Raw genomic sequence first — 12,283 nt, 5'->3', positions numbered from 1 at the left:
GGCAACTTGCATGTGACAAATAAAGTTCTGATTGATTGATATACCTGAACAGTGACCTGTACGATGCGCAAAAGAACAGCAGACATTATTTACCGTCAGACCACGCTGCCGTGACCCGGATTCGAACCGCGGTTGCTGCGGCCACAACGCAGAGTACTAACCACTATACGATCACGGCTGGCGCGCTGGATTATGCTGTCAGCTGCAGTCTGCATCTTGCAGTTGTCTCACTCCACTATAACACTATAATATACAAACAACAGAATTTGAATGAAAACAACAGAATTCTAAAACAAACAATAGAATTTGAATAAAAAGAGTAGAATTAGAATGAAAACAAAAGCATTTGAATGAAAACAACGGAATTTGAATGAAAACAAAAGAATTTGAATGAAAACAAAAGAATTTGAATGAAAACAATGGAAGTTTAAAACAAACAATGGAATTAGAATGAACAGAACAGAATTTGAATCAAAACAATGGAATTTGAATGAAAACAATGGAAGTTTAGAACAAACAACAGAATTAGAATGAAAACAACAGAATTCTAAAACAATGGAATTTGAATAAAAAGAGTAGAATTAGAATGAAAACAAAAGCATTTGAATGAAAACAAAAGCATTTGAATGAAAACAACGGAATTTGAATGAAAACAATGGAATTTGAATGAAAACAAAAGAATTTGAATGAAAACAATGGAAGTTTAAAACAAACAATGGAATTAGAATGAACAGAACAGAATTTGAATCAAAACAATGGAATTTGAATGAAAACAATGGAAGTTTAGAACAAACAACAGAATTAGAATGAAAACAACAGAATTCTAAAACAATGGAATTTGAATAAAAAGAGTAGAATTAGAATGAAAACAACGGAATTTGAATGAAAACAACGGAATTTGAATGAAAACAACGGAATTTGAATTTGAATGAAAACAAAAGAATTTGAATGAAAACAATGGAAGTTTAAAACAGACAATGGAATTAGAATGAACAGAACAGAATTTGAATCAAAACAATGGAATTTAAAAACAAACAACAGAATTAGAATGAAAACAACAGAATTCTAAAACAATGGAATTTGAATAAAAAGAGTAGAATTAGAATGAAAACAAAGCATTTGAATGAAAACAACGGAATTTCAATGAAAAGAACGGAATTAGAATGAAATGAATAGAATAGAATTTGAATGAAAACAACGGAATTAGAATGAAAACAATGGAATTTGAATGAAAACAATGGAATTAGAATGTACAGAACAGAATTTGAATCAAAACAATGGAATTAACATGAAAACGACAGAATTTGAATGAAAGCAACGGAATTCTAAAACAAACAATAGAATGTGAATAAAAAGAGTAGAATTTGAATGAAAACAACAGAATTTGAATGAAAACAATGGAAGTTTAGAACAAACAACAGAATTAGAATGAAAACAACAGAATTAGAATGAAAACAACGGAATTTCAATGAAAAGAACGGAATTTGAATCAAAACAATGGAATTAACATGAAAACGACGGAATTTGAATGAAAGCAACGGAATTCTAAAACAAACAATAGAATGTGAATAAAAAGAGTAGAATTAGAATGAAAACAAAAGCATTTGAATGAAAACAACGGAATTAGAATAAACAGAACAGAATTTGAATCAAAACAATGGAATTAACATGAAAACGACGGAATTTGAATGAAAGCAACAGAATTCTAAAACAAACAATAGAATTTGAATAAAAAGAGTAGAATTTGAATGAAAACAACAGAATTTGAATGAAAACAATGGAATTTGAATGAAAACAACGGAATTTGAATGAAAACAACGGAATTTGAATTTGAATGAAAACAAAAGAATTTGAATGAAAACAATGGAAGTTTAAAACAGACAATGGAATTAGAATGAACAGAACAGAATTTGAATCGAAACAATGGAATTTAAAAACAAACAACAGAATTAGAATGAAAACAACAGAATTCTAAAACAACGGAATTTGAATAAAAAGAGTAGAATTAGAATGAAAACAAAAGCATTTGAATGAAAACAACGGAATTTCACTAAAAAGAATGGAATTAGAATGAAATGAATAGAATAGAATTTGAATGAAAACAACGGAATTAGAATGTACAGAACAGAATTTGAATCAAAACAATGGAATTTGAATGAAAACAACAGAATTAGAATGAAAACAACGGAATTAGAATGTACAGAACAGAATTTGAATCAAAACAATGGAATTAACATGAAAACGACAGAATTTGAATGAAAGCAACGGAATTCTAAAACAAACAATAGAATGTGAATAAAAAGAGTAGAATTTGAATGAAAACAACAGAATTTGAATGAAAACAATGGAAGTTTAGAACAAACAACAGAATTAGAATGAAAACAACAGAATTAGAATGAAAACAACGGAATTTCAATGAAAAGAACGGAATTTGAATCAAAACAATGGAATTAACATGAAAACGACGGAATTTGAATGAAAGCAACGGAATTCTAAAACAAACAATAGAATGTGAATAAAAAGAGTAGAATTAGAATGAAAACAAAAGCATTTGAATGAAAACAACGGAATTAGAATGAACAGAACAGAATTTGAATCAAAACAATGGAATTAACATGAAAACGACGGAATTTGAATGAAAACAACGGAATTCTAAAACAAACAATAGAATTTGAATAAAAAGAGTAGAATTAGAATGAAAACAAAAGCATTTGAATGAAAACAACGGAATTTGAATGAAAACAACAGAATTTGAATGAAAACAATGGAAGTTTAAAACAAACAACAGAATTAGAATGAAAACAACAGAATTTTAATGAAAACAACAGAATTTGAGAAGAAACAACGGAATTTGAATAAAAAGAGTAGAATTAGAATGAAAACAAAAGCATTTGAATGAAAACAACGGAATTTCAATGAAAAGAATAGAATTTGAATGAAAACAACGGAATTAGAATGAAAAGAATAGAATTTGAATGAAAACAACGGAAGTTTAAACTCTGTTGTAAAAATGAAAAGAACTGGTTGATGAGTTCACAGGTAAGGTAAGGAAAAGCTGGTTACGTTTAGAAATTTGATTGGGCAATCCAGTGCCAATAATGAAATAACATGACTGTAATCATTCAAGCTAACCTGCAGCCTGTGTTACTACAATTTCTTGCTATCATAATGCTGTCATACATGTTATCCACAGTCTTCTTTTAGTGCAAGGCTTCTCTGGTGATCTAATTTGTTTTAAAGAAGTCCTTGACACCCTGTGGTTGTAATTAACTAGAATTCCTCATGCATCCACATTTTAATTTATGTCTGTGTAAATTATGTTTGTCACTGGTCCTGCTGACTGCAGCGAATGCCATCTCACTGTGAAATTCATTCCTGGGGTGTGATGTATGAAGTTATTAGCTCTCTGCCTCAGACTGTGTCTAACTCTCGGCTCCATTCAATGTTTTCTTTCCTGTACCTGTAACTGTCTCCTTGTTGTCTCCCTCTCTAATGAATCCTTAATGACTCTCTCTGCTTCTGCTTTAGGGGCGAGAGAGAAGTGAAGTGTAATTCTACCTGTCAGGGTGAAAAGCCCATGTTAAATGTTTAATGCTTAGTGGTCAGGCTAACATGGGCAGCTGAGTCAGGAAGCAGCAGGCCCAATCATCTCAGCAGCTACAGGCTAATAGGCCGTTAAGCTGATTATGTGTTGAAGGACTTCAGACAGAAAATGTTGCTTAAATATAATTTGGGTGGATTTTGTGGTGTGAAAATGAAAAACTTGAGGAAAGATGATATAGGGTGAAACATCTAAATGTCTACTGGAAGGATTTTCTGAAGATTTTGTAAACTCATTCACGGATTTCTCCAGCGTTATTTGTGATTTAGACTGAAACGTCTGCTGCTTACGGTGGCCCTGAGAGGTCAAACGGACTGCAATAAGAAAAACGCTGCAAAAGCACACAAAACACAATGGAAATAGGAAAAACAAAAACAGAAATGGGGAAAAAAACACAAGGGAAGTGTTTCTGGGGAGACAATAACCCGACGGACCAGTTGCAGGAACCCAAAACATGGTAGGCGTGTTTTATCATGATTCATATAATACTGATGACGCACTTACCTCTCATCTTTGCTTTCCTCACAAAACTGATAGATCCTCCACTTCTTTTAAGTGTCTCCCAGTGCAATTATAGGCATATTTTTGGTTCTTGCAACTGGTCCGTGGGGTTATTGTTTCCCCAGAAACACTTCCCTTGTGTTTTTTTTCTATTTCCGTTGTCGTTTTACCCTATTTTTGTTGTGTTTTGTGTGCTTTTGGAGCGTTTTTCTTATTGCTGGTGTTTCCTTAAGTTGCACTCCGTTTGGCCTCTCAGGGCCACCGTAGCTGCTGGATTGACTTCCATACACTGCATTTTGCTACAGATATTTAGAATTTTTATATATTTGGTGTTTAATTACATATTTATCTGTTAAAATGTATCTAAAATGCAACCTGATAGAGCTGCCGTAGTTTTTTAACTTTGTTTATTATTTATGGCGTGTGACATGGGTAATTATCAAATAATTACCTAATGGAAAGGTCAGCATGCTGTTAACATCCCTGCTTTAAGTTCTCAGATACATAGATCTTTACCTTACAATGGAAAAAATGCCTTTAGATGAATGTTATTGTAAATCCACACATGTACAGTCTTCATAAAGAGTTTCAATGTTTAATGTCGTTGTTGTTTTCCTTCCTGTAGGAGGAGAAAGAGCAGCTCATTGAGTATCGGAGTACAGTAGCTAGCCTGGTGGGCCGGGCCAAGACGGTGGTGCAGCTGCGCCCCCGCAGTGCAGAGAGCACTCTGGGAACTACAACACCCATCAAAGCCATCTGTGACTACAAGCAGATCGAGGTACGGCACCCAGAGCAGTATCACTACACCTCATGAACATGTGGGCATGTCCCTCAAATCTGTGACTTTGTTTAAGAAAAACGTGTGCATATTTAGCACCGACTCACCGCTGACCTCACCTCTCGATTGTTTCGCCCCTCACCACCAACCAGGCCCCCCCCCTGCCCTGCACTTCCCCACAAAGTCCTTACTCAGCTACTGTTTTCTGCTCGTGAAATTTAGATTGATGTAAACATCTACATGAACAGTTTCCTCCATAACGATGAATATCGCACAGCAGTGGATTTCTTCTTTTTTTCACACAGCTCCAGTTTTCTTCTTTTTTTCTTTTCTTTTTTTAAAACCAGCATGTCGAAATTTGGAAACTGAATGGACATAATTAACCAGAACTTATGACCTTTGCCTTTGTCCTCCTCAGAAAACACTCTGACTCAGTCTTTAAGAAAGATAACTCGGGCATTATGAGATTCACTCTCAGATTCAGCTGTGATGACCTCTGGGAATCTAAAAGCTAATCAATTATACATCTGTCCCATCCTCTTTGCACCCTGAGAGCTTGGCACGGACATACAGCTGCCCCCAGCGCTGCTATATTTAGTCTACTATGTGTTAGATTGCCCAGGGTGGTTTGCTCCCTGAAGCATACCAGATGTGAGGTCTTGTTTCCAGGTAAAGGATGAAGGTGGTTTGGTCCTCCACCTCATCACTGATCTAAAGCAACGTGACGAAACCTCGCACACAGCTGACAGTTATAAAAAAAACATCTGGACAAACGTGCACATGAACCAAAAGTAATCTTTCTCTCCTTCACTTTCCTGTGTCTTCTCCTTTCTTTCCATACCCTCATGTACCTTTTTTTGGCCTCTCCCCTCTCACTCCCTCCTCTTCCTCCTCCTCATTCTCTTCCCTCCCTTCCCCCTCGTCTGTCGGCTGGGCTGGCAAGACAAACGTTCAGGTATAGCTGCCTATATTCTCCCTCTCTCACCTCAGATTTTGACACTGCACACACTGTACTGCCCCCAGGTGCCGCTTTCTTATCAGCTGATTTCAGGTTGTATAATTGGTAATAAACTTTGTGCCTGCACTCTCAGACTTCTTGGAATAAATTAGATGAAATTACCCATGAAATGGTTCAGAGTACCTTTTACTGGATTTCCTCCCTGGAACAAAAATCTGAAAGCTTATTGTGTTTTATGTTTTTACAGGAAAATATAATTTAGTGGTGTTTTCCTAATCAAATCAGCCAATTATGTTTATTTAAGTGTTTCATTATAACGTCCAAGTGACTCTTTCTATATGTGCATATGTTTATGGTGTTCTCATAGCCAGAATCAGGTGATAGGATAATCTCACAAAAGTTGATTATGGCAACGATCTGTTAATCAGTAACCAAGTACTAACTTAGCCTCTGGGAATTACTGCAAATGATTCGGTGTTTCCGGTATAGCCAGCTGCTACCCGGGCCAAGACTTCCTGTTCTGTGTACAGGTTATTGTGTCTGAATGCACATGCTTTTTAATAGGCTGCCAAAATGCTGGATGCATTGTTGTCAGACAATAGCCAGTGGTTTGGAGATTGTTTTTTGGAAAATGCGTCACTCTTTTGCATAGATGTTTATCTTTATGCAGTAAAATCCAGCTCAGATATGATTGATACAAACAGGAAAAAAAAATAAAAATTTCTGCAGATTTCATATATTTATGCAGAATCAGTTTAGTTTCGTATGTTTAGTCACAGATTTGTGTCAGACTGAGATCAGTTGATAAGAGCAGGTGGTAATCGCTGAACTGAACTGAATTTAACCCGTCTGTGCCCCTCAGGCTCATTCAGTCAGTCAGAAAATAACATTTCCGTTTCAATATATCTTCATGTATTAAGTGTTTGTGCACAGCTTTGCATTATGGTTGTATGTGTGTGTGTGCAGGGAAGGGGTGAGAGAGGGTGGCGGGTGGGGATGGCTGTGCAGCCCTAACGCTGAAATTTAAAGCCAAACTCGTTTGTCTTCTGTTTATATCCTCTGCTGGGTTTCCTGCAGATAACGTGTCACTAATGTTTATTTCCTCGTTAAATTATTCAAACCCAGCTCAGGTTTTAGGAAGTTTCGCTTTGAGTTTGGAGTATATTTGCTGCTTTCACAATAAAAGCCTTTACTGGTGCAAAGCAGCTTTCACACCACATGGCATTGTCCTCGCTCAGCTTCTCTAATATCACGTCATGTTAGGGCTCCTGCTAATTTCATGAAGTCCATGAATTTTTGCATTTTGTGTTGCATTATGAGGTTTTTTTGCTGTTTGCTTTTGATTTACGCGTTTTTCCCCCTTTTTTCTCCTCCCTTGCTTTCTTCTGGGCATTTCTCCTTCCATTCTTTCTCCATCATCTTTTGCAACTCCCTCGCTTTGTGAACCTTTCTCTTAATATTCTCTCTTGCTGTCAACCCTGTTCTCTACATCATTTCCAACATCATTTTCATAACCTCCATTTCCGCTCTCATCTGTCCTTCCCTGCGCCTCGCCTCATACTCTCAGATCACGATAAGCCGAGGAGAGGAGTGTGTGCTGCAGGACAACTCTCAGAGGACCAAGTGGAAAGTGATCAGTCCGACGGGGAACGAAGCCATGGTCCCCTCGGTGTGTTTCACCGTCCCGCCTCCAAACCAGGAGGCCATCGACACAGCCAGCAGGTGAGCCACGTACTGGAAACGTGCATTGGTGTTGTGAATGTATTAAACATTTCTTGTGGATAGCACTGTCCTGATTATTTACTTTTTTTATAGTTGATTTTCTTTAAGTCTTTAATGCACAAAAGCCACAATTTTCCAAAATACGTAGCGTAGCGAGGCCGTAGACTTCAGGAAGCACTACAGAGTAGGAAAGTTCGGCCTTCACATCAGTCCAAGATCCTAAGAAACGGTTTCCTAGAGATTATCTGACTGTTGAGCTTGAGTTTGGTTTATAAAATGACGTCCTTTTAATCTGAATCTATTTTGTTTAGTATTTTAGAGCCTAATGTTCATGTTCCTTGTGTTTTGTCTACAGAGCTGAGCAGCTGTACCAGAAGGTCATGTCCCTGTGGCATCAGCTCCATGTGAACATGAAGAGTGTGGTATCGTGGCACTACCTGCTCAAAGACATCAAGACTGTATCTGGGTGGAACTTGGACACGGTGAGATCCTCTCCATGCGTTTAAATGTGACGGCTATGAATTTGGATTTGATTCTCTCGCCGTGATGATTTCAATTTGTGGTTCTTTTCTTCTCTTCCGTTATATTTATCTTCTCCCTCCTTGTCTCACCTTTCAGGTTCAGAGTCAGTCTCCATCAGAGCGGGAGCACGTCCTCAATCACCTGGAGTCCCAGATGGCCGACTTTCTGTCAGACAGCAAAGAGAGCTCGCTGTTCACGCCGGCCGAAAGACGAGAGCTCGAGAAGGACGTTCAGCAGGCCCAGCAACACTGCCAGGACCTGCTGCTCAACATGGAGACCGGTGAGTGAAGATGGACGGGCTCACACACGGATACATTTAGTTAATCTCTTGCTGACCTCTGACCAGTCAAACTGATGCAAATAATAGCTCTGCGTGTCTCAAAATGACCGTCTTAATCTGTTAATGAAAATAATCCACCTCGTTCCTCATCTTTTATTTTTCTCCAGTGGAGAAGGATGAGTCAGTCTCTCGGTCGTACCTGTCAGAGCTGCAGAACATCACCCTTTGTATTAACGAGGCTGAGCAGAGACTGATGAGGAGTATTGAGACGCCGCCTCCCATCCTGTTGTCAGGTGATGGTGCTGACAACACGGTCCAGATTAGAGAGCAGGAGGTGAGTTTGAGCTCCATCTGCTGCTTGCACACAGTTATTACCCATGTTATAAAGAACTGAGGGTTTTTTGCAGTATATTGTTGTCGTCGTCTATAAAGCCAGAGGCAGAAGCGCTCATCCTTTGATAGATTTGTTTTTGGATTAACCAAGAAATATCACAGCAAAGTACTGATCATACCAGTCAGCCTTTTTGGTGAGCAGCTAACAAGACAGATCTTAACAGACTTCAGTTAGTCCAGAATAAGGTGGCCAAAAATATATATATTTATAATAAATATATATAATATATATATTTAAAGCATCTTTTAAGCGGAATAAATAGCCTTATGCATTTAGAGAATTGGCTTCTATTCATAATTTCAAAAAACACTTAAAAGTCTATTTAGGCAGCTTTTAATTACTGTAAATATTGTAAGAGGGCAATAATGGAAATTTGTGTATTTTGTCTCAATGTTATTGATATTTATGTTTATATTTTCACAATAGTAAAACCTGACTGTGGATGTAAGACGCTATTTTGCATCCACTTTATTGCGTAATATTTTATTTGAGCAAACATTTAGCAACCACTGTTGTGGAAGCTATTGGGGTTCCTTATAAATAAGCAAATAAGCGATGATGATTACAACTGGTATTGAGTAGTATGGCTGTGGTGTGGAAGTTTCGAAACATTTACCACAGAGGAAGCTATTTTGATGAAGCAAAGCAGTGTTTATTTAAATTTTAAAGATTGTCACCATGTAGTTTAAAAATAAAGATGGTTCCTTTTTATGCAGAAGCTGCGGTCTGAGCTGGACAGCCTGCGCTCCAGTTTGGGTGACGTGTCTCATCGCTGCGTTAAGTTCTTCGAGGAGAAGCCGACCTCGTCCAGCGTTCCTGTCCTCCGGTCGGAGCTCAATCACGCTGTGGAGAAGATGGACAAACTGCACAACCTCTCAGCTGTCTACCTTGAAAAGTTAGTTAGATTTTTAGAAGTCATGTGAAACTTCTCTGTTCTTTTTGTTTCCCCAGATGATACGATTTGTTGTCCTTTTACATCTTTAGGTTAAAAACAGTGGATGTCCTGATCCGTAGCCTGGATGAAGCAGAGAGCCAAGTCAGGAAGTACGAGAACAGACTAAGTGAGGAAGACATTGTTCCTGCTGACACAACAGCCATTCAGAACCTCAGAGATCAACTGGGGGTAAGCCTCACCATCACATAAAGTCCTCTCATGTCACTATAAAGATGAACCTCTGACCCTCTAACCTCTCTCTTTCAGAAGTGGCAGGCTGAGCTTGGTGAGCAGGAAGGCGTCTTCCAGTCTCTGCAGGTGGAGGTACGTCAGGCCAAAGAGGCGGGGTCTAAGCTCAACAGGCTCCACCCGGACCGCAGCCCTGAGCTCGAGCGCTACCAGGACAAAGCCAATCAGATAACAGAAAGATGGAGTGGAATCAAAAGACAGATGGAGACACGGTGAGTGAAGATGCCTAAAAAGAAAAGGAGGAGCACGATTCATGTGTGTTGTGACAAACGATGTAACGATCTGCTTAGAAAAACTAACTGGATGCTGAACTTATCAGGACGTTAGTGTGGAAAAGGATCTGAAGGTAGTTTTCTTTTTTTCTGCAGACGAGCGGATCTTGAAGCTCTGGGCTCCTCCCTGCAGCAGTACAGAGACGGCCACTCCGCTTTGATCAAGTGGATCGAAGAGACGACGGAGAGACAAGAAAACACACAGCCGGGACAGATGGACAGCAAAGCGCTGTCGGAACAACTGGCCCAGCAGACTGTTAGTGCCGCTGAATCCTCTGACTTACAACATGTGTCCAGATGAGAAAAACGACTTGAGCCTAAACATTTATAAATTCTGATTGTTTTTCTTTCCAGGCCTTGGTAGCTGAGATCGAACAGAATCAGACCAAACTAGACGAGTGCCAGACTCATTCCAAACAATACTGTGCCTCAGTGAAGGTGAGAAACCGTGACAGACGTGTCTCGGAGTGAAGGTACGCAGGAAACTTGATTCCTCTCGTGCTTTTATCTTGTAGGATTATGAACTACAGCTGATGACATTCAGAGCCTTTGTAGAGTCGATGCACAAATCACCTGTCAAGAGGAGAAGGATGCACTCTTCCTCTGACGCTATCACTCAGGAGGTAATTAGATAACAGTTTACCATCGTGATCATTGCAGGAGCTTTATTGTTTTAAGTAAATAAAGTTTGTGTGTTTTGTATTTGTCTGAATCTAATATCCCGCAGTTAGTGATGTTTGTTTGGGGTTTTTATTATCTCTTCAGTTCATGGACTTGCGCACACGCTACACAGCCTTAGTGACCTTAACAACCCAGCATGTGAAGTACATCAGCGATGCTCTGAGAAGACTGGAGGAGGAGGAGGTGACACTTTGATTCTCTTTCAGTGACTTTCTTGCTTTACACAGCGGTCATCTATTATTAACTGTTTAATTTACTTATACAATACTTGTGGTTGCTGTAGCTCACTGAATCGAAGAGTTGCTATTATGACTTCTGTTCCCTGAGTGGATGAAGCTCCTATGCTTTTGAGCATTGCCACCAGACTAGCAGAGATCTGGCTATCAAATCTGACCTCTCGGCAGGCAACGCAGAGAACCAACACTGCAACATAACAACAGAAAGTGAGAAAACTTTAACTGGGAAGTGTAGATTTAATTGTTCTGTCCAGGACATACTGGTCTATCAGAACTGGGCAGAAATGCTTGAAAGCTGGAAAAGCAGCTAGCAGCTCCAAATAATTGATGTGCAGCTGACACTGCAGTCCAAACCGCTCGCAATGCATCCCCATACTGGGTGTCTAGAGTTAACATGCAAGGTGCAGTTATCAGAAGCCTCCGGAGGAGGTGACGCGACACCACAGGCAGAGAGTACAGTGTCAAAACCTGTATAAGAACTGTTTGTGTTTGTGATGAGAAGGGTGTATGTCTGCAGGTGATGCCTGTGATATTTCATCACAGTTGTGAATAGAGTTGTGAATAGAGGCGTCTTTGGTCAGGAGACACAGAGGTGTGATATCTCATACTGTATGTGCTGCACAGGTGAATTGACAAAAAAGGGATCTTATGTGAAATCTACTGTTTAGTGTCTTTAATTTTTGCTTTCTTGCCTCTATCTGTGCAGAAAGAGGTGGAGGAGGAGAAACAGGCCAGGGTGGGGCAGGTTTCAGACCTTCTGGGCTGGGTCAAAGGCCTCCAGGGACGCCCTGGTGGCCCCAACGCCGAGTCTTCTCTGGCTGCTCAACAGGTACTGTTTATACATATGCAATGAATGCGAAGGAGACTGTTATGTTGGTACCTCGTTTAGTGGTACATGAAGGTTGTTATGTTGTCAAATAGATTCTTCATCTGTTTTTTTCTGCAGGCCATCAATGAACAGCTAGCAGCCAAGAAAGATCAGGTGGCTGAAGCTATAAGGAGCACACAGGTCTTCCTTCTGTCGAAACAGGCCAGCAAGTAAGTTAACATGACATGCATGGACTCCTCACAGAGAGCAGTGATTTTTAAACCGTCCTCCCAGCCAGCAGTGCACGCACCACAGGGGCCACTTCTGTAGCAACCAGCGGGTAAATA

At 39.3% G+C, this 12,283-nt stretch overlaps 1 protein-coding gene across 27 annotated transcripts in view; it reads left to right on the top strand.

Moving 5' to 3' along the window:
• Positions 1–12,283, top strand: part of macf1a (microtubule actin crosslinking factor 1a) — a 229,375-nt gene that overhangs the window by 133,445 nt on the left and 83,647 nt on the right. For 17 of the 27 annotated variants that reach the window (XM_040020873.1, XM_040020875.1, XM_040020880.1 and 14 more), the window contains 15 exons: positions 4,728–4,880; positions 5,824–5,835; positions 7,406–7,560; positions 7,916–8,042; positions 8,179–8,362; positions 8,530–8,696; positions 9,473–9,651; positions 9,741–9,879; positions 9,958–10,151; positions 10,308–10,467; positions 10,566–10,649; positions 10,727–10,834; positions 10,977–11,075; positions 11,835–11,957; positions 12,075–12,166. In XM_040020873.1, the coding sequence (XP_039876807.1) occupies positions 4,728–4,880; positions 5,824–5,835; positions 7,406–7,560; positions 7,916–8,042; positions 8,179–8,362; positions 8,530–8,696; positions 9,473–9,651; positions 9,741–9,879; positions 9,958–10,151; positions 10,308–10,467; positions 10,566–10,649; positions 10,727–10,834; positions 10,977–11,075; positions 11,835–11,957; positions 12,075–12,166 (1,976 nt within the window). The remainder of the gene's footprint in view (positions 1–4,727; positions 4,881–5,823; positions 5,836–7,405; positions 7,561–7,915; positions 8,043–8,178; positions 8,363–8,529; positions 8,697–9,472; positions 9,652–9,740; positions 9,880–9,957; positions 10,152–10,307; positions 10,468–10,565; positions 10,650–10,726; positions 10,835–10,976; positions 11,076–11,834; positions 11,958–12,074; positions 12,167–12,283) is intronic. The other 10 variants (XM_040020885.1, XM_040020881.1, XM_040020888.1 and 7 more) reach the window with 1 other exon arrangement.

This window comes from Simochromis diagramma, unplaced genomic scaffold (assembly GCF_900408965.1).
Source record: "Simochromis diagramma unplaced genomic scaffold, fSimDia1.1 OVJJ01000753.1, whole genome shotgun sequence".
Classification (NCBI taxonomy): domain Eukaryota; kingdom Metazoa; phylum Chordata; class Actinopteri; order Cichliformes; family Cichlidae; genus Simochromis; species Simochromis diagramma.
Note: the sequence above shows the minus strand (reverse complement) of the source record. Positions and strands in the feature narration are given on the sequence as shown.